The 20,230-nt window shown below is 49.4% G+C and overlaps 2 protein-coding genes across 9 annotated transcripts in view; one reads left to right on the forward strand and one right to left on the reverse strand.

Moving 5' to 3' along the window:
• nhsl1b (NHS-like 1b) overlaps window positions 1-14,911 on the forward strand; it is a 73,656-nt gene extending 58,745 nt beyond the window's left edge. For 4 of the 7 annotated variants that reach the window (XM_037449755.2, XM_037449757.2, XM_037449764.2 and 1 more), the window contains exons 3-8: window positions 1,444-1,571; window positions 3,385-3,589; window positions 5,030-5,161; window positions 6,792-10,064; window positions 10,999-11,131; window positions 13,423-14,911. In XM_037449755.2, the coding sequence (XP_037305652.2) occupies window positions 1,444-1,571; window positions 3,385-3,589; window positions 5,030-5,161; window positions 6,792-10,064; window positions 10,999-11,131; window positions 13,423-14,080 (4,529 nt within the window). In that variant the 3' untranslated portion in view covers window positions 14,081-14,911. The remainder of the gene's footprint in view (window positions 1-1,443; window positions 1,572-3,384; window positions 3,590-5,029; window positions 5,162-6,791; window positions 10,065-10,998; window positions 11,132-13,422) is intronic. The other 3 variants (XM_037449756.2, XM_037449763.2, XM_037449759.2) reach the window with 2 other exon arrangements.
• Window positions 14,912-16,534: 1,623 nt separating this feature from the next.
• hebp2 (heme binding protein 2) lies at window positions 16,535-19,985 on the reverse strand. Of its 2 annotated transcripts, none has more exons than XM_037449538.2 (5): window positions 19,908-19,985; window positions 19,018-19,110; window positions 18,530-18,665; window positions 17,691-17,871; window positions 16,535-17,568 (listed from the first exon to the last, which is right to left on the reverse strand). In XM_037449538.2, the coding sequence occupies exons 2-5, from the start codon at window positions 19,090-19,092 to the stop codon at window positions 17,385-17,387; spliced, it is 576 nt and encodes a 191-aa protein (XP_037305435.1). In that variant the 5' UTR covers window positions 19,093-19,110; window positions 19,908-19,985; the 3' UTR covers window positions 16,535-17,384. The 2 variants fall into 2 exon arrangements, with proteins under 2 accessions (XP_037305435.1, XP_037305434.1); XM_037449537.2 differs by lacking the exon at window positions 19,908-19,985 and adding an exon at window positions 19,332-19,475.
• Between the last annotated feature and the right edge of the window lie 245 nt (window positions 19,986-20,230).

Here is a 20,230-nt window from a genome sequence, read left to right on the forward strand (position 1 = left end):
CAACCACAAAATACTGCTGATAGAACAAACAGGGATCAAAGCCGAGAGCACACACAGAATCTTTAAAAGTGCTTCTGATCTCCTGCCTGAACACAAGTTGAGTCTCGCTTCCAACAACATCACTTGTTTGATGAGGCGGAAAGGCTGTCGCGTCACGCTCTGTCTGCGAGGCGTCACTACGACTATGGACCCCCCTCCACACGCTACCTGCACAGTCTGCTGTCAATTACCGCTTTATAATCTGCCAACGTATACGTACATGGATGCACCCAGTCCATCTAATTATAGGGTTTTTGTCCTCCTTGCTGCTTGTCTTCCTGTCCCATAGCCGCTTCAAGTGCCTCATCAAGACTTTTTTTTTTATCACCCTTCGTCAATCATGCAAAACCCAACCATCGTAACAGCTCCACCCCCCCGGTCATCACCCTCATTATCATCATGCTTCCTAAATCCTTTCTTACACACTGCTACCACATCAACCTGTTGCTACCTTTGCCAACCCAATTAGGATCCATTAACTGACAGTATTATACATGCACCAGCGTGTCTCTCCTCTGAGAGGGGGGGGGGGGGGGGGGGTGTAATTAGCTTGGGAGATAGATGACACATAAAAGGGATCAAAAGCAGCATCGCCAAAGTGCCAGGGTAGGAGTGATGTGCATGTGCTTTTGTACACATGCGTGTCAGTCTCCAAAAGGGAGTTTAATTGTGCATCACACGCAGACTAAATCCCAAAGATGCATGAAAAAAAACACTAGGGAGGTTTTTACAAAAGTACTAAGTGTTTGTCCTTAAAAGTGAAATTGTCTGGATCCTTCAGGTTACACACACAAAACGCTGTGAGCTGCAGCAGAAGTGAGTATTCAGTGAGAACGAGACAAAGGATGCACAAGTAGATATTTGCAGGGAGAGATACGATGCGCTAGATGCCCCCTCACGGAAAGATGGAAGAGGATGGAAAAAAAGAGACAGGGACAGTTCTGCCATCTGTGTGTGACAGACTGAAATGGATACCCTCCTCCTGGTCTCTCCCTCACACACACACACACAGACACACACATTTTATTAACTAACTCCCATCTGGTCACGCATCGGCGTACACACATATACATCTCAACCCACGTCACAGCAGGTGGTGACAAGAGGTGTGAGTGGCGCTGGGCAGCGTCCAACAGACACGGTGGTCATGTGACCGACACACAGAACCCCCCACACCACACACACACACACACACACACACACAGTTTGGGGCTTTTGTTTGTATATTGTAATCCACAAAGGATTACGATATTTATTTATTTATGACATTTATCAAATCTTCTCAAATGGAGACAATGGGAAATCAAAAGCAACTGCAGGCAGATTCCTGACGTGGAGAAAGCTACGAACGGAACAATCTCCCTTTGTCTCTAATACGTTTCTCTGTTTCCGTCTGTCCTACAGAATGCGACAAGTTGAGGAAGGATGGTTTCCGGAGCTCTCAGTACTACTCCCAGGGTCCCACCTTCTCTGACCCCTTACAGTCCACCAGCAGCCTTCAGGATGAGGAGGAGGATGACATTGATAAGAAGGTACACACACACACACACACACACACACACACACACACACACACACGCGTGCTGCACTCGCAGCTGTCCAGGTGTAAAAGTCACCTTGTTTGGATTACATACAAGTGCTGTGCATGTACGTGCACACGTCAGCCCATTCAGCGGCATGGCAACTCACCTCCTGTCATTTCCACAGTGTCAGTCTGCCCTCCAGTGGTTGTATAGGAGAATGCTGTTTAATTGCGTTACGTCTGTCTTTCTGGCGTTATTTAAGTAATCACCTTTTTAAATCTATTTACGCCTACAAAGGGATTTTATTTTACCATCTTCTGCCATTAAATTCTTCCTCCTTGGTTGACACTGTACTCACCGGTAACATCAGATTATGTACAGATTCATAAGAATGAATGGTACGTAAAGAACATTCACGTTTCATTGTGACGGTCTGTGTGAATTAAAAGTAAAGTTGAATTGGATGTTTCACTCCCGGTTTTAGTCTCATTCTCTGGTTTGTGTTTTTTTCAGGCAGAACGTAAATAGAGAATAAAAGCTGTCGCTCTGTTAACTGGCTGACAGCTGGTGTGCAGTGAGTGTGCAGCAAGGTGTAAATGGTTGGACGGCCACATATTTCTCCTCAGTTGTATTTCTCCCACACAAAGTGGTATGAGGGGTCCTGAGAGGGTCTGGGGGTCTTTACCCTCTTATTATCCCGGGTCCCCTTTGTCCCACGCAGCCCCTTCATGTCGACCCGCCTGTTTCATTCCTTCCCCTGACCCTCGACCCACATGACACGCTGTCGCCTCTCTAAACTGTCGACCCCCATCTCTCTTTATCGGTCTTTCTACTCTGTTTGTCTCTCGTCCCTGTCGCTTCCTGTTGTCCTGTAGCCAGTGAGCCTAACTTTGCCTGATGGCAGCTTCGATGGGAGAAACGGGTGGTGTGGTGGTGGGGGGGAGGGGGGGGGCGCAGGTTGAGAGCCACAATGCAAAATAACAAGCCTGGCCTTCTACATCCCCCCGTTTACTGCCCCCTCTGTTGCCTCACCCCCTTTCTGCATCCAGCCATGCGTGGTTTGCATGAAAGCACTAATCGCTGTCCCTTCTAGCCAGTATTCTGCTGGAGAGCGCGAGGATAAAAAGTAATGGACACTGGGTGATTACTGGATCTATTTTGGAGATTTTAAACAACTTTATTCAAACAAAATCAAATCGCTGACGAAGAGAAAGTCCCAAGGAGGGTTTTCTTTCCACGGCAGACTCTGCTTGATGCCAGAATTGATCTATGATGAGAATCATTGGGGAGTATTTGTGTTCATGATGATTCATTACAATGATTTCAAAAGGGCATTGACAGCAAATTGGAAGCAGCTGGTTTTCTGTTGACTAACAACTCAATTTCGGAGCGTCTTTGCTGCAGTAAAGCGTCGTTGTGTGTTGCTTCTCAGCAGTAAATTCTACTTCAGGCTTGAGTACCGAGTACAGTTCAATGCGTGACGGTTTCCAAACCGTTGTTGCTTTCTCGCTTTTATCCTGCTAGTTTTAAAACTCAGTCGGCGACCTGTGATCGATGTATGCGTGGTTCTACGCTTGTGTTTCCATTTGGGGTTTGATTGATCCTTAATTATGTTTACAGCACAGCAAGCATCTAAAGGTCATAATGATGTAATACGTCTGTGTGTGTGTGCGTGTGCGTTAATGCACTTTTTAACGTCTGTCAGTTAGTTTCTAAACTGTTCTAAAATATTCTAATCTCCTTCATTCCTTGTTTCTGTAATCTCTCTCTTCCTCGTTGACATTGTCTCACCAAATCTCACCGAATCCTCTTTCTCGTCCAGTCCACAGCGTCCTCAGCGGAGGACAACAAATCCCAGCTCTCCATGAGGCCCCAGACGCCGCAGGGGGGCGGCGAGGGAGGGGAGAGGTACGAGGTTGACGGACAGGTTGTATGGAACCGGGGCGCGTCCCTCCCCACCCCAGAGGAGAAGATGAGGCTGGCGGCCCGGGCCGTGCCCACCGACATAGTCCCCATCAACGTCACAGGTATGACCTCCACGGCAACCGCCGTCAGCCAACCACTGTGTACATCTACCACTCGCCACCGAGTAGCGACCAATCACCATCAGTGTTGTCTAGTGGAAAATGAATGTCCCGGTCCTGTAGTTTCATGTTGAATAGCGACCTAGAAAGATCCAACTACTTTTGAGTTTGATCTGTAACTATTCCTCCCTGATTTCTGCTCTGTAGCATCAACCTCTTACCATTAAATTAGCTTTATTTCTGTTTTACTGAGAAGGATGATGGGAATGTCATTACTTCCGTACAAATTCACATCTTAACCAGGTGATGGCGCTAGATGATTAAAAAAAGAAAAATTTATATATGGCAGTTTTGACATGTCATATACTGTGGTTTTATTGTTATGCTCCTATAATTCTCAGTAAGGCAGGACAAAGGGAAATTCTTCATTTGTATAGTGCATATAGACTAATCAATTACTCAAATCAGTTACTCACAGAGGAAAAACCTGCATGTGTCAGTCATGAACGTCCACCTCTCCTTGTGTACCTCCTGTGTACATTCTCCTCTGTCATCCCGCTCCGTGCCGACCGACCTTCACCTTCCTTCATGCGTGTGTGAGCGGGCACTTGAGTGTGAAAATCATTTGACAGCTTATCCAAGGGTCAAGGCCTCTTCGCTGACTTTACATCAGATCACGCGGCGTCTGATTGACAAGCACAGCAAAACGTGTCAATGCAATTCTCCGGTTAGCATTTTTCAGCGCTCCCTGCCACACATAGAAAACTACGTCTCATTCTGCCAATCGTGATGATTAGTATATGAGAGGGTGGCGTGTTCATTCATAAGACTTAAAACTCACCAGATATATATTGTTGTATGACGCCAGATGATCTGCAGCTCAGTATCAACAGCTTCATTTTACTGCTGTCAATGCCACTCTGATCCCGCTGTCCTTCAGACACTAACGACTGCTTAATGTGGTCCCACCTGACACAAATCATTGTTGTCTTTGTCTCCTGTCACTTTACATTACTGAGAAAGAGAGAGGAAACACACACACACACACACACACACACACACACACGTATAGACCGAAGAGAGACGACTTTTCTGTCATTTTCAGGGGGGAATGTGATGGACACCATCTGCCCTCATATCAAGTTGTATTTCCCTTACGCTTGCATGCTGTCACCGGCTCGCTACAGAAAGAAGAGTGGTTCCTCTAAGATAATACTTCCTTAAGGGAGGCTCTCTCACAAGTCTTGCATGTTGACACACTTGGTGACTTATACGGTTTGGATCTGTATGCCTGGATACCGCTAGACCCTTTACTATGTTGCATGTTTAACTTGAAGAAAAAAAAACACAAACTTCTGCACGTTGTCGAGTTTGTTCCGACTAACTGCTCTCTGCCTGTGTGTGTGTGTCCGCCTGCCTTGCTCTCGCCCTCCCGGCTACCAGGGGCAGTGTTTGACCGACAGGCGAGCATCCGGCGCTCCCTCATTAACACAGACACCGTGTCCCGCCGGCCCAAGAAGGTCAAACGCAGAAAGACTATATCAGGGCTGCCTGACAACTTCAACCATGAGCTAGGTATGGATCGCCGCGGGGCAATATGTTGCCCTCTACCGTCCACGGGCCTGTACCAACACTGGGGACAAGCACCCCTCCCTTCCATTACATCCAATAATACTCTCCACAGATCTATGCTTAGATCCAACAGCCATATACTTTGGGCTGGAGCAGGAACTCACCCCACCAGCATTGGTCTTAGTAAGTTATATTGAGTGGGAGAAAATGACCCATGCTGGTCCACAGTGTTGGATCAAGCCCCAGATGTTATGTGCTTCCCTCTTTCAGTTCTTCATACCAAATGTCCTCAATTGCTCTCCTCCACCCTGTTTTGCACTCGTGTAATCGGATTTTAGACTTTGCCTGTCGTCATGTCACATAAGAGAAGTTAACGCTGGGTTTGCCACTCAGCTTCGGTGAATTGTGTGTCCTAATTATGTGCCTTAATGATAATCTTTAGCATGTATTGCATGTGTGTCTTACCTACCAACAAGTACTGATTAAGAGACAAACTAGGCCCCTGATCATGAACACCTAAAGAAGACCCACCAACCATTTTCAGAACATATTATCCCCGGACCCTCCAAACAGACGAGGGATGCATGGTAAATATTAAGTTTCAGACGTCCCCGACTGAGCTGAGCTGGGCGTTAAGCAAACACTAAGCTTTCTAAGCTGACACTGTGCTGTGATGACGCCGCTGCACGGCTGATGTTTATTTACACGCTTCTGAGCGGTGGGGCAGCCGCTGCGTTTAAAGCAGAACGTCATTTCTCTTGTGTGATAAGATCGCCGAGGCTGATAGGCAGGGAGATTTAAAGTCTGGTTAGCGACCGGCCAGACGACAGCCTGCGAATGTCATGATTACTGGGCCGGGGGTAACGGTCCCAGTGCTTCCTCCCTCCCTCCCTCCCCTCGCACAAGACCTGCAGCTTAATCTATCGCAGCAGCGGCAACAGCAGCCAAGCTGTCACTCTCTCAGCAAACGGAGGAAGAGGGGGGGGGGGTGTTCATATAGAGAGAGAGAGAGAGAGAGGGAGAGACAGCATAAAGGAAGGAAGTGAGTGTGTGTTGTGGGACACCAGCATCAACAGGAGAGGTACCACAGATGGGAGACCGGCTACAGATCGTCTCTCGTTTTGCAACTCGTTCTTCAAATTGTTTGTTTACAAGCCGGTATGTTCGGTGTGCGTGTGTGTGTGTGTGTGCGTGTGTGTGGGATATCTGCATTCCTGTGTGTCCTTGTCTCTGTATCTTTCTGTACGTTCTGGCCTGTGTGACAATGCGTGACCATATCCACATTGTGTGCGTGCCCGTGTGGGTTCGTCGGCTGCCTTACCTTGTCGGACCCCAGCGGATTGTTGACTTTTCTATTCGGACTGAGCCGGAGCCATGATAGGAAGCATAAGAGGGGAGTTCGTCCTCCCTCATAACCTTTCCTCCTTGATGAAGAAAACCAGGAGTTGTTCGCGCATGAGACTGGTACAGCTAATCAAATGAATTAACTTCCATGTGACCACAGTTTATCTGGCCGGTCCAGTCGAGAAGAGCAGAGAACATGGTTGCTGACAGAGTTATAGAGCAGGGCAGGAGAAGGGTTACACAAGATATTCTTTGTGTGTTTTAACTATTTCCTTTATTTCTTTGACAGCAGCTAAAGGATACGGCGGAGAGCTCCGGCCGCATTCCATGTTCATCCCGGGGCAGTACTCCACCTTAGGCCGAGTTGGGAGTGTCAGCTCCACGCTCCGACGCTCAGAGACGAGAGAATCCGGCTGCCAGACGGAAAACGTGAAGGTTGTGCCCCCGTCCATGAGACGTATCCGGGCTCAAAGAGGACAGGGAATCGCCGCGCAGATGGCCGGCATTTCTACTTCCTCCTCGACGGGAAGCATATCCGTCGCGAGCAGTGACAGCTCCGGGATCTTGATGCTGCCTCAGTTTAGTAGAGACGCCTCCCGTTTCCACAGTCTGCCCCGACCAGGCGCCCGGGTGTCCCTCAGTGCCGACCCCATTTATAGCAGCACCCCCATCAGGTCTGAGGAGCAAGCTACACCTCAGAGGCAGATCAGCAAGCTTCAAGTTGATGACACAGTGGTGCACATGAGAAACGCGCCGCGGACGGGCACCCTGCCTCGGCCCAGGTCTCAGGAGCTGAGGGGCACGCAGGCCAGTGATTGGGGCGGGGGTCCAGCGTGCGTGGTCTCCCCGCACGCCGCTTACTCCACCTCGTTCATCCCCAATGCCACCCTGTCCAGCTCCTCCGAGGTCATCAGCCTCAACACCTGTGGTAAACTCCCCCACTCCCAGGCCCCCGCCTACGCCACGGGGCGAGCGCTCGGTGTCGCCTCCTCCACCGAACCCAGGATCTCCAGTCCGACCGCCTTCTCCCACAGCTTCACCTGCCCGGCCTTGGCCACTTCTACCCCCGCGCACACGTCAAAGGATGGCGGGCAGGAAGTGGCGAGACCTGCCAGTGAGTCGGGTCACTCGGACAGCAGCATGCACAGCCGCAGCACCTTGGCGCCCACACCTCCATCCGGTCTGCCGGAGGAGCCGTGGATCTACGACACGCCGGAAAACGTGGCGGTTCCGCACCGCACGCTGACCTCCAGCTGCTCCATTCCCATGAACCAGCTGTACAGCAGCCTGGATCACTCCTCCAGGACCACCACTGACTCCAGCTCCCTCTATTCCCAAGACAACGATGGATACTACACCTCCATGCACCTGGACTCAGGCCTGCGCTCTCGCAGCCACGGCAGCGGGCACGGCGCCGCACCGGGACGGGCCACCAGGCACAGCATGTACGAGTGCCGCGAGGTGGCCAATCGGGACGACTCCGGGAGCTTGTACAGTGACCGCTCGCTGTCCCGCAGCATCTCCCTGCGCAAGTGCAAGAAGCCTCCTCTGCCGCCGGCTCGCACCGACTCCCTTAGACGCAAGACTTCCGGGAAAAAGCCTCTCGGAGGCGTCAGCGCCCTCGGCGGCGCCAAGGAGCCAAACGGGGCCATGCTCAACGAGACTCTTATCGCCAGCTTGCAGCAGAGCCTACAGATGGGTCTGAAAGGCGGGAAAGGAAAGGGGGCTTCACCTTCTTCCCCCTCTCACAGCCCAAGTAGCGACTACGACGACCCTTGGGTGCTGCGGCCGCGCAGCCAGAGCAGCATCAGCGCGTGCAGCTCCGCAGCGTCACTGTTGGCTAACGCCAACTGTGGGGGCGTGTCCAACGTGTACTCGTTGTGCCACGTGACGCCGGCTCACAGCGACACCAGCAGCTTGCGTTCGGAGTACGCCGACTCCTGGGGCTACTACATGGACTACCCCCGTAACCACGGCGATCAGCGGGTGCAGACCCCTCCGGCCCACGCCCCGGAGAACCTGTCGGCCGGGGCTCACCCGGCAGAGCTGCAGAACGGAGGGGAGATCCTGAAGATCAGCCAGGCTCCTGATGCCACGGGTCAGGAGGGAGCGGTGGCAGCGAAGCCCAAAATGGCCACCTCCTCGCCGGACAGGGTGCACCGGCTGACGTCCCCATCCAGCGGCTACTCCAGCCAGTCCAACACCCCCACAGCTGGAACCCCAGTGCCCTCGTTCGTCAGGTCCATGTCTCCCTCGGGCGGACGGCCGAAGCCCAAAGTCCCCGAGAGAAAGTCCTCCCTCCTCTCCTCCCTATCCATGTCCTCCTCTTCCACCTCCCTGTCCTCCAACACCTCGGACTCACTTAAAAGCTGCGGACCTCCCCCTCCGCCACCTCCACCCTTTCCCGTCTTCTCCTCCTCGGCTCCCACCACCCCTCTCAGCCCACCTCCACCCTTCCCTCCCCCCCTGCCACCATGCTCCAGTGGCGGCACTCCGTCGCCAGATCCCCCGCAGCCATCCACCCCTCAGTGTCAATCTCTGAGCCCGCCTTCCGCTTGCTCCACCTCCCCAGAATTCCCTCCCCCTCCATCCCCTGAAATGCTAATCCATCCCAGTTCATCTTTCAATGGGAGCTTCAGCCCTCCCCCTCCACCTCCACCTCCCGTCCCCTCCATGGGTCCCCCTCCGCCTCCCCCACTGCCGGCTTTTGTCCCTCCTTCCCCCTCCCCATCTTTTGTGAAGGCGGTGAAAGAGTCCCGGAAAGCTGCTCCTTCCAGCGGGCCCACAAAGTCACCCAAGCCCCTGATCACCCCGTTGGCGCTGCAGAGTGTGCAGCTCCGCTCCGCCAAACGTTCACAGAAGGAGATCAACGGCAAATCGGACCGGACCGAGGCTCAGGCTCTAAAGTCACGGGCCCTGGAGCCGTCTCCCCCCTTGGAGCAACCTACTGCGACCCCCCCGGAAGAAGATCCACGCAACTCCTCACCATCACCTGTGTCGAGGCTCTTAGAAGAGTTTTCTGTGGACTGCAGAATCACAGATGACGCAGCAGATAGCTCTGTCATGAATGGAAGAGCCGAGGACCAGAGTTACTTCATCCTGAGCAGTAGAGAGACATTTGAGGTGCGTGAATCATTGCCCGCCCCCCCACAGAGCCCCCAGAGCTCTCCTGTCAAACAGAAGCCCCCGGCGGTCTCCAAGAAACCCCAAATCTCTTTCCTCTCACAGTTTGGCCCCAAGCCAATCCATGAACAGGTTCCTTCTCACCTTGAAGACACAACCGACACGTCACCAATAGAAGACCAAGTTGATGCGCCGCGCAGACAAATACAGACGGAACAGGAGGAGAGTAAACGAGAGCAACGGGAGGAAGAGGAAGCTTCGGAGGGCTCGGAGATTGAGTCAGAAAGCAGCAAAACGTCAACAGTAACCCAGAACGAGTCCTACGTTTATGATGATGATGATGTATACACCAATGGAGAGGCTCAGGACGAGGACGAGGACGAGGTAGATGGAACAAGCAGCACGACTGGATCCATCAGCTCCAAGGAGGACGACGCTGGTGAGTCGGACTTAAATCCCCAAAATGTTTTAGCAAGTTTTGCTCATCAAAACAAAGTTAGACACAGACAATTTGCATAAACAGAACACTCCGTTAGTCCAAATGTAAATTTAATTCTCACTTCAGCTCATTACCGTAGTCCAATGTGCTTAGTGGTGGAGGTGACGCTGCTCATCCGTCGACTGTGACATAAATGTAGCCTTCCGAAGCAACAGATCCCAACTTACAACCGCCAGCTTTTAAAGATTTGAAAACTGTGAAAATAGTGCAGGAGAGGCGACTTATCGCTGGGACGGCACTCTGCTTCCCAGCGACCCGAATTCATCCGCTCTCCCTCTCTCTCATCCACATATTCATATGCTGCCCCGCATTCCCTCCCCCCTCCCCCCTCTCCACCATCCATCCTCACTCCCATACATCAATTTTTGCCTTTTCCTCTTGTCTGCTGTTAATCTTTCCTACTCAGCTCCTCTCTCCTTCTGTCCCGCTCCCATCCAGCATCCATCCTTTCTTCTCTCACTCTGGGATGAGGGAGGGGGCAAGTGTCCGGAGGGGCTGCTTTTTTGTGGTTGGAGGGGAAAAAGGGGGGAGGGGCTCTATCGTATCAGAGGGGAGGGGTGAACAGATCTGGTAAGAGGATGGAGAGAGCGTAAAGTGAGACTGAGCCTGCAGCTCCCAGGCAGACGTGAGCGTGTAGAGGAGGAGGAGGAGGTGGAGGTGGAGGAGGAGGAGGAGAGAGGCAGAACAAGAGGGGAAGAGAAGAGAGGATATCCAAAGAGCGAAAGAGAATGGAGACAGTGCAGCACCTCCTTCTTAACACTTCTGATTTCACAGACAGGTTAACGCGAGTGTGTGTTTGACGGAGTTAACCTGAAGTGTGTATGTGTTTACTCCCCTGTAACTGTGTGTGTGTGTGTGTTTCTCTCTCTCTCAGGTGAGGTGTTCTACTCCAGTGCAGCCGAATCGTCTCCGGCGCCGTCGGCCAACGGGGCGTCCGAGGAGAACATGGTGACCCCGACTCCCTCGCGGCCCCGGACCACCGAGGACCTTTTTGCTGCCATTCACAGGTACCATGATGCATTTGTCTCTTTTAACTTCATCCACTCTGACTGCTTCACACGCTTCACACGCCCCCATCCACCTCACCCCCCCAACCCCACCTCTCATAAGCCACAATGTATCCCCCTGAAGTCCGAGCTCCCCTGCAACCCGTGATTTGTCTTGTCTCCATCTCCACACCGCGCCTCTCCATCTACCTCTGCCCTCCACCTCTCGGTCATAACTTTACGCAGCACCGTCCCATCGGCGAGCGCGCACATCTGTCAAACAGCTGCTCTCCGGCCCCGGAGTGCCTGTGCTCTTTTTTTTTTGTTCCTCGTCAGAGTCAAGAGGCAAAATGAGTCACGAGTCACATGTTTATCAAGGCATCTGTGCTATTGAAGTCACAGTAACGCTGCTCATTCTCAGCAGAAGAAAAAGAGGCGAGTGCTTCATCCATTATTTAACTACTCGACACCCTCGGGTCCTGATCTAGGTTAGAGGCCAGCAGGGTGGTTTGTCTTTTTACTCTCTGTCTCTCTCTCTCTGTAATTATATATATTTATTGTGCTTCAAAGGCAGGTCACATAAATTTCTCATGCAGCCCGCGCGTTTGTGTTTCACGGTCACGTGCGCCGCCAGTCGGAGTTCTCTTGAGCATCGCAGGATTTAATTTCACGGGATTTTATTGTTGGTGTATTTATGGCACACACATCACGTGCACTAGTGCGATTTATTGTGCCGTTTAATTGGACGGCAGGATTGTGTATGCATGTGTGCTCGGGCGACACGGTGGAATTGGTTTGTTAGCACTTCCTTTAGTGCCCTCCTCCTCCTCAGTATGGAACATCATTCCATCATTTGACAGCTTTTTGATGAGTGGGAAGTGACTAGAGGGTTCAACAACTGGTAGAAGAATGTACATTATCACATGGATGACTATAAAGAATTCAATGAAGAGGTTGAGACATTAGTGTATGGTTTGTGTTTCTCATGGTGACTTTCTTCCTCTGGGTTAACGTCTCTGTGAAATTTCCTTTCCCTTTATCACCTGTCCAGTATCGTTGTCCTTTCACCTCCACATTCCTTGTCTTCTCAAAGAGAGAACGACAAAAATGCCCTCACATCTGTGGCTGAAGGTCCAACCTGTCTGGAGGGAGAAGCTCCAGACCGAATGTATGCGAATGTGTGCGAATTCAACAAAACGTGAGCTCAGTGTGGAGCCGTCTCGGTCGACCTGAGTTCAGGTGTGCGAGTGTGAACGTGTGAGACAAAGTGCTATGTAATGCTGACGGAGATCACGGGGATGGCGCTGGATGTAGGTTGAATCTCTCTGTCTTCCTCACACAGACAGCCTGGCGGGACCGTTTGTTCTCTCCAGTTCTCCCTCTCATCTGACCTTCACAAATCTATTCTCCACCGGTTATTTCTGTGTCTTGTGTGGAAGACTTGTTTTCTGTAGATCCAATCTGAGGATTATGGATGTTGTCCATCACTGCTCCCTTTTTAGTTTTTCGCATCACGTGGCTGTACTTGTCACAGTATCTGCATTTTTCATGCCTTTAATCTCTGTCCCCCCGTCTCCTCCTCCTCTCCCTCTTGGTGCAGAGGGGACATGCTTTGGGGGGGGGGGGGGGGGAGCATCCTCTCTAGATCCCCTTCCCTTTAATTAGCGAGCCTTGTTCCTGCCATCGCGGTGCTGCTACCTTTTTGGATTACCAACACTAATCCCACAGTGCAACCCCCGTAGACCACAGATTAATCGAGCTGTTTCCCTAATCCCCCGTATTCTGCCAGTTGCAGCTTTATTGCTGTGCGTTGGTGCAGTCGACCACTCTGATACCCCTTGTTGAGAGAAGGCTGAATCGTCCTCGTGTGATCAAAACCGCTTCGGTCACCTTTCCCACTTTATGATTAATTTCATTGTGTGCGAGCTTTCCTGCAGAGATGCGCCGTCTGCAGCTTTTTGTGTAAAAAAAAAAAGCTAATTTGATTTCTTTAACACAAATGTAACTCGTTGCCAGCCGATGCTCCTGGTTTTTACCTCTTTGAAGACTTGTTCTGTGACGCATGGCTGCTGTGGGCAGTGCTGACATACGGCGAATGTGGGACAAAGATGTGACAAAGCGGATTTTCTTTTTTTAGCTTCTACAACTCTGAAACAAAAGGCGGCTTCCTGCTCATTTTTATGAACTCCCATATTCTGCATTCACATGTGATTTGATGATCATTTCATTTGCTCCTCCCTTCAACATCTGTCCAACTTTTTTTCCAATTCACTAACGCTGTCTTTAATCTGACTATCCATCATCCATCCTAGGTCCAAGCGCAAGGTCCTGGGTCGCAAGGAATCTGAGGAGGAAAAGTCCCGGTCCGAGAGCCAGCCTCAATCGCCCCCCGTCACTCCGTCAGGCGGCTCCCCGGCCACGGCGTCCCCCTCGTCCCGCCAGGCGGGCTCCATCCAGCGCAACCTGCGCAAGTCCTCCACCAGCAGCGACACCTTCAAGGCCCTCCTCCTGAAGAAGGGAAGCCACTCGGGGACCAGCTTCAGGATGTCGGCCGCCGAGATGCTCCGCACCACCGACCCCCGCTCGCAGAGGCCGCACTCTGAGTCGGCGTTGGACTCGCCGGAGGCTTCGCCCTCGTCGCCGATGGGGCCGCACAGCCCTTGTAACTCCCCCGGTCGCGGCAAGAGGCCGCCGGAGGAGTGGAGCCGCTACGAGGCCTTGGCCATGTCCTCGCCGACCTCGCCGTCCTTCTCAATGAGCGGGTTCAGGCACGGGCGCTCGCGCACGCCGCCCTCCGCCGCCAGCAGCAAGTACAACGCCCGCTGCCGGATCCTCAGCAGCCCGATGACGGTGATCTGCGAGCGCGAGGGCGAGCTGGCCGAGGGCGAGTACGGAGACGCCCCCGCCGCTCCGACTCTCCCCGCGTTCAATAACTCCAATGGCACTTTATCCGAGGAGAGCAGAAGTTAGACAGCAAGGACCGCCCCTTTAGATACAAGGAGCTGAACTCACACGCTGTAAGGCAGGTGGGGGCAGGAAGAGGAGCCAATAGAAGGCCCTCAAGGCACACCTTCCTGAGCCCCGCCCCCTCGGGTCGCATCTGAGGCCAGTTAAATGTCAAGTTGGAATGTGAGGTCAGAGGTCGCCCGGTCACGGACCAGACTGAACTTAGTCCAAAGTGGAGAACTGTATCTGCTGCACCTTGTCGCTGCTCCCGTGATTCTGGCTTTGTCCTCCTGACTCGCCGCGTTCAAAGAACGCTGTTGTTTTCCCGCCTGGTTTCTCAGTTTGTTTCCATTGTTTTTTTTGTTTTGTTTTTCTTTTCTCACTATGATGTCAATAACGTGCAGGAATCTTTCTTGGAAGGATAAGCCGAAGGAAGTGAGTCACAAGTTCTCGTAACTCGCGGTGCTATGGGGCTGTTCGGAGGTCTGGCGTGCTGGACGCTCGCCGTGGGAATCTGCTTCTCACCGGTTGGCTCTCTCCAGGAGGAGGAGGAGGCGGACGGCTCCACGCTGATCGGCAGGTTTCGCTTACTGCTCTTAGTCTGAGGTTTGGTTTGCAGAGCCGGGATGTTCTGTGGTGCACAGGAAGCGCAGAAGCCTCAGTGCTGCCCCCTAGTGGCGGCCAGGAAGTAAACAACTGTAGACTCAACCAAAACAGCAAATTCACTCATAAAACCTCCATTAATTGAATTTTAGTTTGTAGATTTTGCATTGTGCATAGATATTTTTTCTTCGTTTGTGTCTTAAAAACGATGTTTTAAAAATTGTTTTAATAAACAAGTTATGTTATGACGTGTTTTGGAGTTAAGTATGAATATACAAATATAAGAGAATAACCTCGTTTTACTCTCTGGGTCTTTTAGTGATCATGTTGGGTACCAAAGAGCTAAGAAATGAAATACTTGCCGTTAAAACTGGAAGTGAACACAATCCGAGCGTGTGCCGCCCTGCGTACAGCCCGGTCGCTGCTGGAACCTACTAAACCCTCTGAGGCTTCAACCAGCTCAATAATTCTGTTGACTTTTCTGCTAGGTTTCATTCTTTTGCAGTTTTATATGATCCCGTATGTAAATACATAGAGAAATACGTTTTAAGTGACATTTGGACTTGAAGACTGAACATTTTTAGAGCCCTGTGTTTCCTGGAAGGGAGTGGTTACCTTTTTGTAGATTATTTATTTTCAGCTGTCAAAGACGTCGTGATCAGAGTCCACTTGCGAGGTGATGGAGCCACAGGGAAGAGTCATGAGGGCCACATTTACCACGTTTTTACCACCATTTAAAGGTGCTTTATAGTAGCAAAATAAGTCAATAATGACCTATATTTATGCTTAAACCTTATACCGCCCTTAATCTTGGAGGCATGAAAACACCGCGCTGAGTAAATGTGGTCTCCTAAGAGTCATCAACTGAGAACCTGAGTAACCTCATTACACCCCGTGGTTTAATCACCTGTGACCAAAGTGTCTCCGAGCTCCCCCAACTGAGAACTCATGTCTCACGCCAGGATAAACGTCCTCAATCGCAGAGGGACAAGCTGGGAGGACAGAAGAGGCAGGTGGAGGGGAGCTGATAACGATCTTATGTCTGTCTGTGTAATAAAAGGTGATATTTAAAGAGGTTCTGTGTCCTTTCTCTCTTGGTCTCTCAGCCCTAGCACCCTAAATTGCAGCCTCATTAGCGCCGTTGCCATGGCACCCCTACTCTGTCACCTGGAAAGCTAAATACTTTTTACCACAGTATTTTAAGATTACGCTCTCTGATGCTGTGTCCATCTGTCTGTCAGACAGGAATCAAACCCCTCCCAGCTGTAATCACACTTCTGACACCTCGGTGCTTCTCTTCGCTCTCATATCAGACTCAAGGAAACCGAACCATCGACCAGAGCGGTTCTCTCACAGAGCAAAACATTGTGCCAAAATGGGTGGAAACCAATGACATGAGCTGACACCTACAGTTCAGTCAAGTCGAGTCCACCTAATTTGCAATATGTGATGGGGGGGGGGGGGAATGAATTATCAGAATGCTGGTTCAGATTCTTCCAGTTAATCTGCCACCACAAAGTGAGTTTAGGCATAAGAGTAAGAGTTTAAACGCACCACCGTGAGCCTCTTCACACATTTGATATGCGCGGCAGTGCGTCACCGCACCGAGCATCGATCCGACTGGTGAAATACAGACGAAGCGCTCGCAGGGTGAAAAAAAAGAGGCCGTTTCTGCTGAGCGCCTGAACATGATAGCAGGAACAGTTCTGCCACAAATAAAAAGAACGACTCAGCGGGCGCGACCCTGGTGACGAGGGAAGGTCAGAGAGGAGTGAACCCTGACGGACAGCTCCCATCGATCAGCGTGTGGAGGTGTGTCTGCAGACCACCTGTTCAAACTACAGTAAGAGACTTGCATCACAAAACACACATTACTGCAGAGCTGTGTTTATTATTAATGGCATCATACATTTTTCGTTCTTAAACATTTAGCAGTAAGTCATATCTCCCATGATTCATACGTGAGTGCAGTGGTTATGTCATCATCCCCTCATTAAGTATCAGTAGTCTCCCTTCTTCAGGATGAAAACATAATATATTGTAAATTTTATTTGAATACAATGATGATTTAATGTATAAAAAGATGTAAACTCAAAAAAAAGAAAAAGTAAAATGTCTTTCACCAAGCACCACACATATTCAAAGCATATTCAACATAAGTCCCAAGTATGTTTGTCAGAGGAATGTTTTTTGTTGTTGCAATGACAATAAATGACATTCACCATCGTTTTGAAGGCGAGCGGGCGGAGTCACCCTCACAGCGGGGAAACCGTCTGGAAGGAGACGGAACCTGCTGTTTCACGTTTGTAATATCAAACAAATTAGTGTATTTTCAACCACTAATTAGTTTAAAAACAGGCACTAGTAGTTTTTGTTAAGATACACCTGATGACAGAAAGCTGTCGGCGCCCCCTGCTGGTAATATTGTCTCCCCATATCCATTATACACTATGTATTCATATTTCATCTGTTTATGATATGCTTTTGTAATCATATATTTGGTCTCTTTGTGCAGCCTTTTTTAGGAAAGTGTAATATCAGTAACCTTTTGTAAAACAAAATAATTTATGACCTTAAAGCTTAAAGGTTTTCTTTTCTTCGTGAATGATTTTGACTCCCTTTATGCATTGGTAACGGCTGCGTTAGTGTTCTCAATTAAACTTACACTTGTATTTCCTCTCGATTGGGACAAAGTGTCAGATCGAGTGGGTGACCTTTGACCTTCCTACTCCTGCTCCTTCTTGAGGACCCACACCTCGTTCCTGCGGTTGGTGAGTTTGAAGGGGCTGTCGTACCCGGCTGTGTAGAACGGCTGGTCGACGTATTGGAGTCCGTCTCTCTGCAGACTCTCCATCAGCTTCAGGAGCTCTTCACGCTTCATATCCTCAGTGGAAAAACCACTGTATGTCCTGGTAGAAGGAACAAGAGGATGTCAAGTCTAAGTCTTCCTTTTTTTATGTGTGCAGCCATTCGCTAATACAAATCGAACAAAAAGCATGAATCTAAAAGACGGTTTAAGGCTGCGCTGTACCTGACGTAGGCCGTGAACTCCTTCCGGTGCTCCACAAACACCTCCGGGTCGCTCGGCTCCGGCGGATTGTCCTGATGCTCCTCTGGGATGTAGAAAGACACAGTGAACTGAGACTCACACGCGGGGCCGGCTCCGGGGGCCACGCGGCACGTCACGGGGGCCGTCATCTCCACTTTCACATCTGAAGGGAATAAATAATAATAATATTAATTCTTTTAAATAAAATGACCAGAGGCAGAAAACACGTGAAAACAATTGGATGCATTTTAAAAGGAATGAAACATTGAGGTTGATGAACGGTTCTGTCATGTGATCAGTTTACAAACCACGCACAGATATTACAAAGAATTCACTAAATAATAAAATCTGACCAGATGGCAGACGTTGCAATGTGAGGATTAAACAGCAGGTTTATACACACACTCCTCACAATGCAGTCCACAGTACAAACAACCTACTGTATGCTCTCATAAATAATGCAGGTGTAAACTGCTGAGTAAGACAAAGGCAGCAGTGCTGTTTCAAACTGCTGAGCAAGAACTAAAGTGCACTTTTCTATCGACTCTCGCACGTACTCATCGACGCCCTTGTTTTCACGCTAAAGTTATCTAGGACTTTACGGCATTTTGACAAAATGAATCTGTCTGATTTAATCCGGTTTAATTTTAAAACATAAACACAAAAAATGTTTAGCATCTCGTTGAAAAGGCTGCGATATAATTGAGAATATTGTAACCTTCACGAAGGAAAATGACATCAGACTGTTCCTGTTGGATTTTTTTCCACCCTACATATGCTAAATTCACGTTATTTTTAGGAACACCGTGGCTGGAGCTCACTGTTGTGGTTGGTGCCTTGGATGTACTTGAAGAGCCTGCGGAAGCCAGTCTTCATGGACTCGTCCCACTGCATTCCACTCACAGCGGTGCTCACCCACTTGGTGTCGTGGTAGGTGCGAACCTCATAGTCCTGTTCCTGCAGAAATGACATGTGCAATGTTGATTATTTCATCCAATTAATCGTTTACATGAATTCCTGTGACCAGGATCTGTGTCTTATTTCTCATTGTGGCCGCCTTTACTTGGAATACAAATACTCGGTATTTGTCAAGGTCACAAGGTCACAAGCTCACTTTTTTCAATTCAAAGCCCCGTAATATTTCATTCCAGATGATATAAAAGACCCACAAAAGAATTGTTAAAAGTCAAGTTGTACTGTAAAAAAAAAACTGTATTCAAAATACTCACCTCTGAGGTAAAATGACAAACACAACAAAACAACCTCGGACCAAAGGCCCAACTGTCCTTTCGTCCGAGGCGATCAGTACCTTTTTGTCCCCTGCGGTGTATTTGGGATTCTGCAGCCCGGTGGAGAACAGCGCTTGTCCCACAGCCCTCAGCATGACTCAAGGACACACAAACTGTCCAAAGTGTAAAGCACAATATCAGCAAACACTCAGCGGGACTCGTGAGGCGTTATGGAACTGATCGATGGTCATGAGAATAGTTTATGTGACACATCGTTAAAGCGCTTGTTTCTGCTGTGTCACGTCGCCATTTCCGATGCAACATTGTAGCTCATCACTTTTTAAAGTCTCAAAGTGTCGAATAGAAATAGAATTAAATACGTAATTAAAGTTACCTGTGAAGGTGCACTTGTGTAATTGGGTTTCGAGCGTCTGTGGGTTTGTTTTCGCGTCTTGTTACATAAACCGGAAATGTGTGCTGAGCGAGTTGAACTTCACAATAAGAGCTCGGATCCTTAACGTCTACACCAGGGAGTAAAGAGGAACATAGAAAAGTTCCATTCGGCCCCCTTTTCAAATTAGTTTGGGTTTTGCTTCGCCGGACTCATTAACCTACATGTGTACCAGTGAAGTGTTGATTTTTTTAGAGTCAGATTTGAAATATATATGAAAACAATAACGCTTAAATCCAGTAAGTGGTACTGGACACACTTCAACCAGTGTAGAACAGGATGGTTGAAGTTTCAAATTAAGGCAACAGAAGCATTCAAACTTGCTTCGCGTGTGGTTATTATCATTTATATTATTGACTAGATCAAATAGGAACAGGCTATTGAAAGTTATTTCTGGGAAGAACATCTCCCATTTATTTACTACATTTGAATTATTTACATCATAAAGGATTGATAACTTTACAAAAAACAAATAAGCAATTGGCAGAGTTTAAGAATTAAATACGTAATTAAAGTTACCTGTGAAGGTGCACTTGTGTAATTGGGTTTCGAGCGTCTGTGGGTTTGTTTTCGCTTCTTGTTACATAAACCGGAAATGTGTGCTGAGTGAGTTGAACTTCACAATAAGAGCTCGGATCCTAACGTCTACACCAGGGAGTAAAGAGGAACATAGAAAAGTTCCATTCGGCCACCTTTTCAAATTAGTTTGGGTTTGATTGAGTTGCGACGCGGTTATGCTACGAACTGGTTCAAGAAATCGGCAATTGAAACAGAAGTTAAACCTAAAAGTAGAAAACCAGTTATTTTTCGCTTTTATTGTTGTAGCCCCGAAAAAAACATGT

The sequence above is a fragment of the Pungitius pungitius genome, chromosome 20 (genome assembly GCF_949316345.1).
Source record: "Pungitius pungitius chromosome 20, fPunPun2.1, whole genome shotgun sequence".
Classification (NCBI taxonomy): Eukaryota; Metazoa; Chordata; class Actinopteri; order Perciformes; family Gasterosteidae; genus Pungitius; species Pungitius pungitius.

Excerpts from the sequence above, each read along its gene's own strand:
- hebp2 (XM_037449538.2), bottom strand. The coding sequence starts at position 19,092 with ATGCTGAGGGCTGTGGGACAAGCGCTGTTCTCCACCGGGCTGCAGAAT. Across the intron at positions 18,666-19,017 it reads ACACCGCAGGGGACAAAAAG|GAACAGGACTATGAGGTTCG; the intron begins GTACTGATCGCC and ends TCATTTCTGCAG. Across the intron at positions 17,872-18,529 it reads CCAAGGCACCAACCACAACA|ATGTGAAAGTGGAGATGACG; the intron begins GTGAGCTCCAGC and ends TATTCCCTTCAG.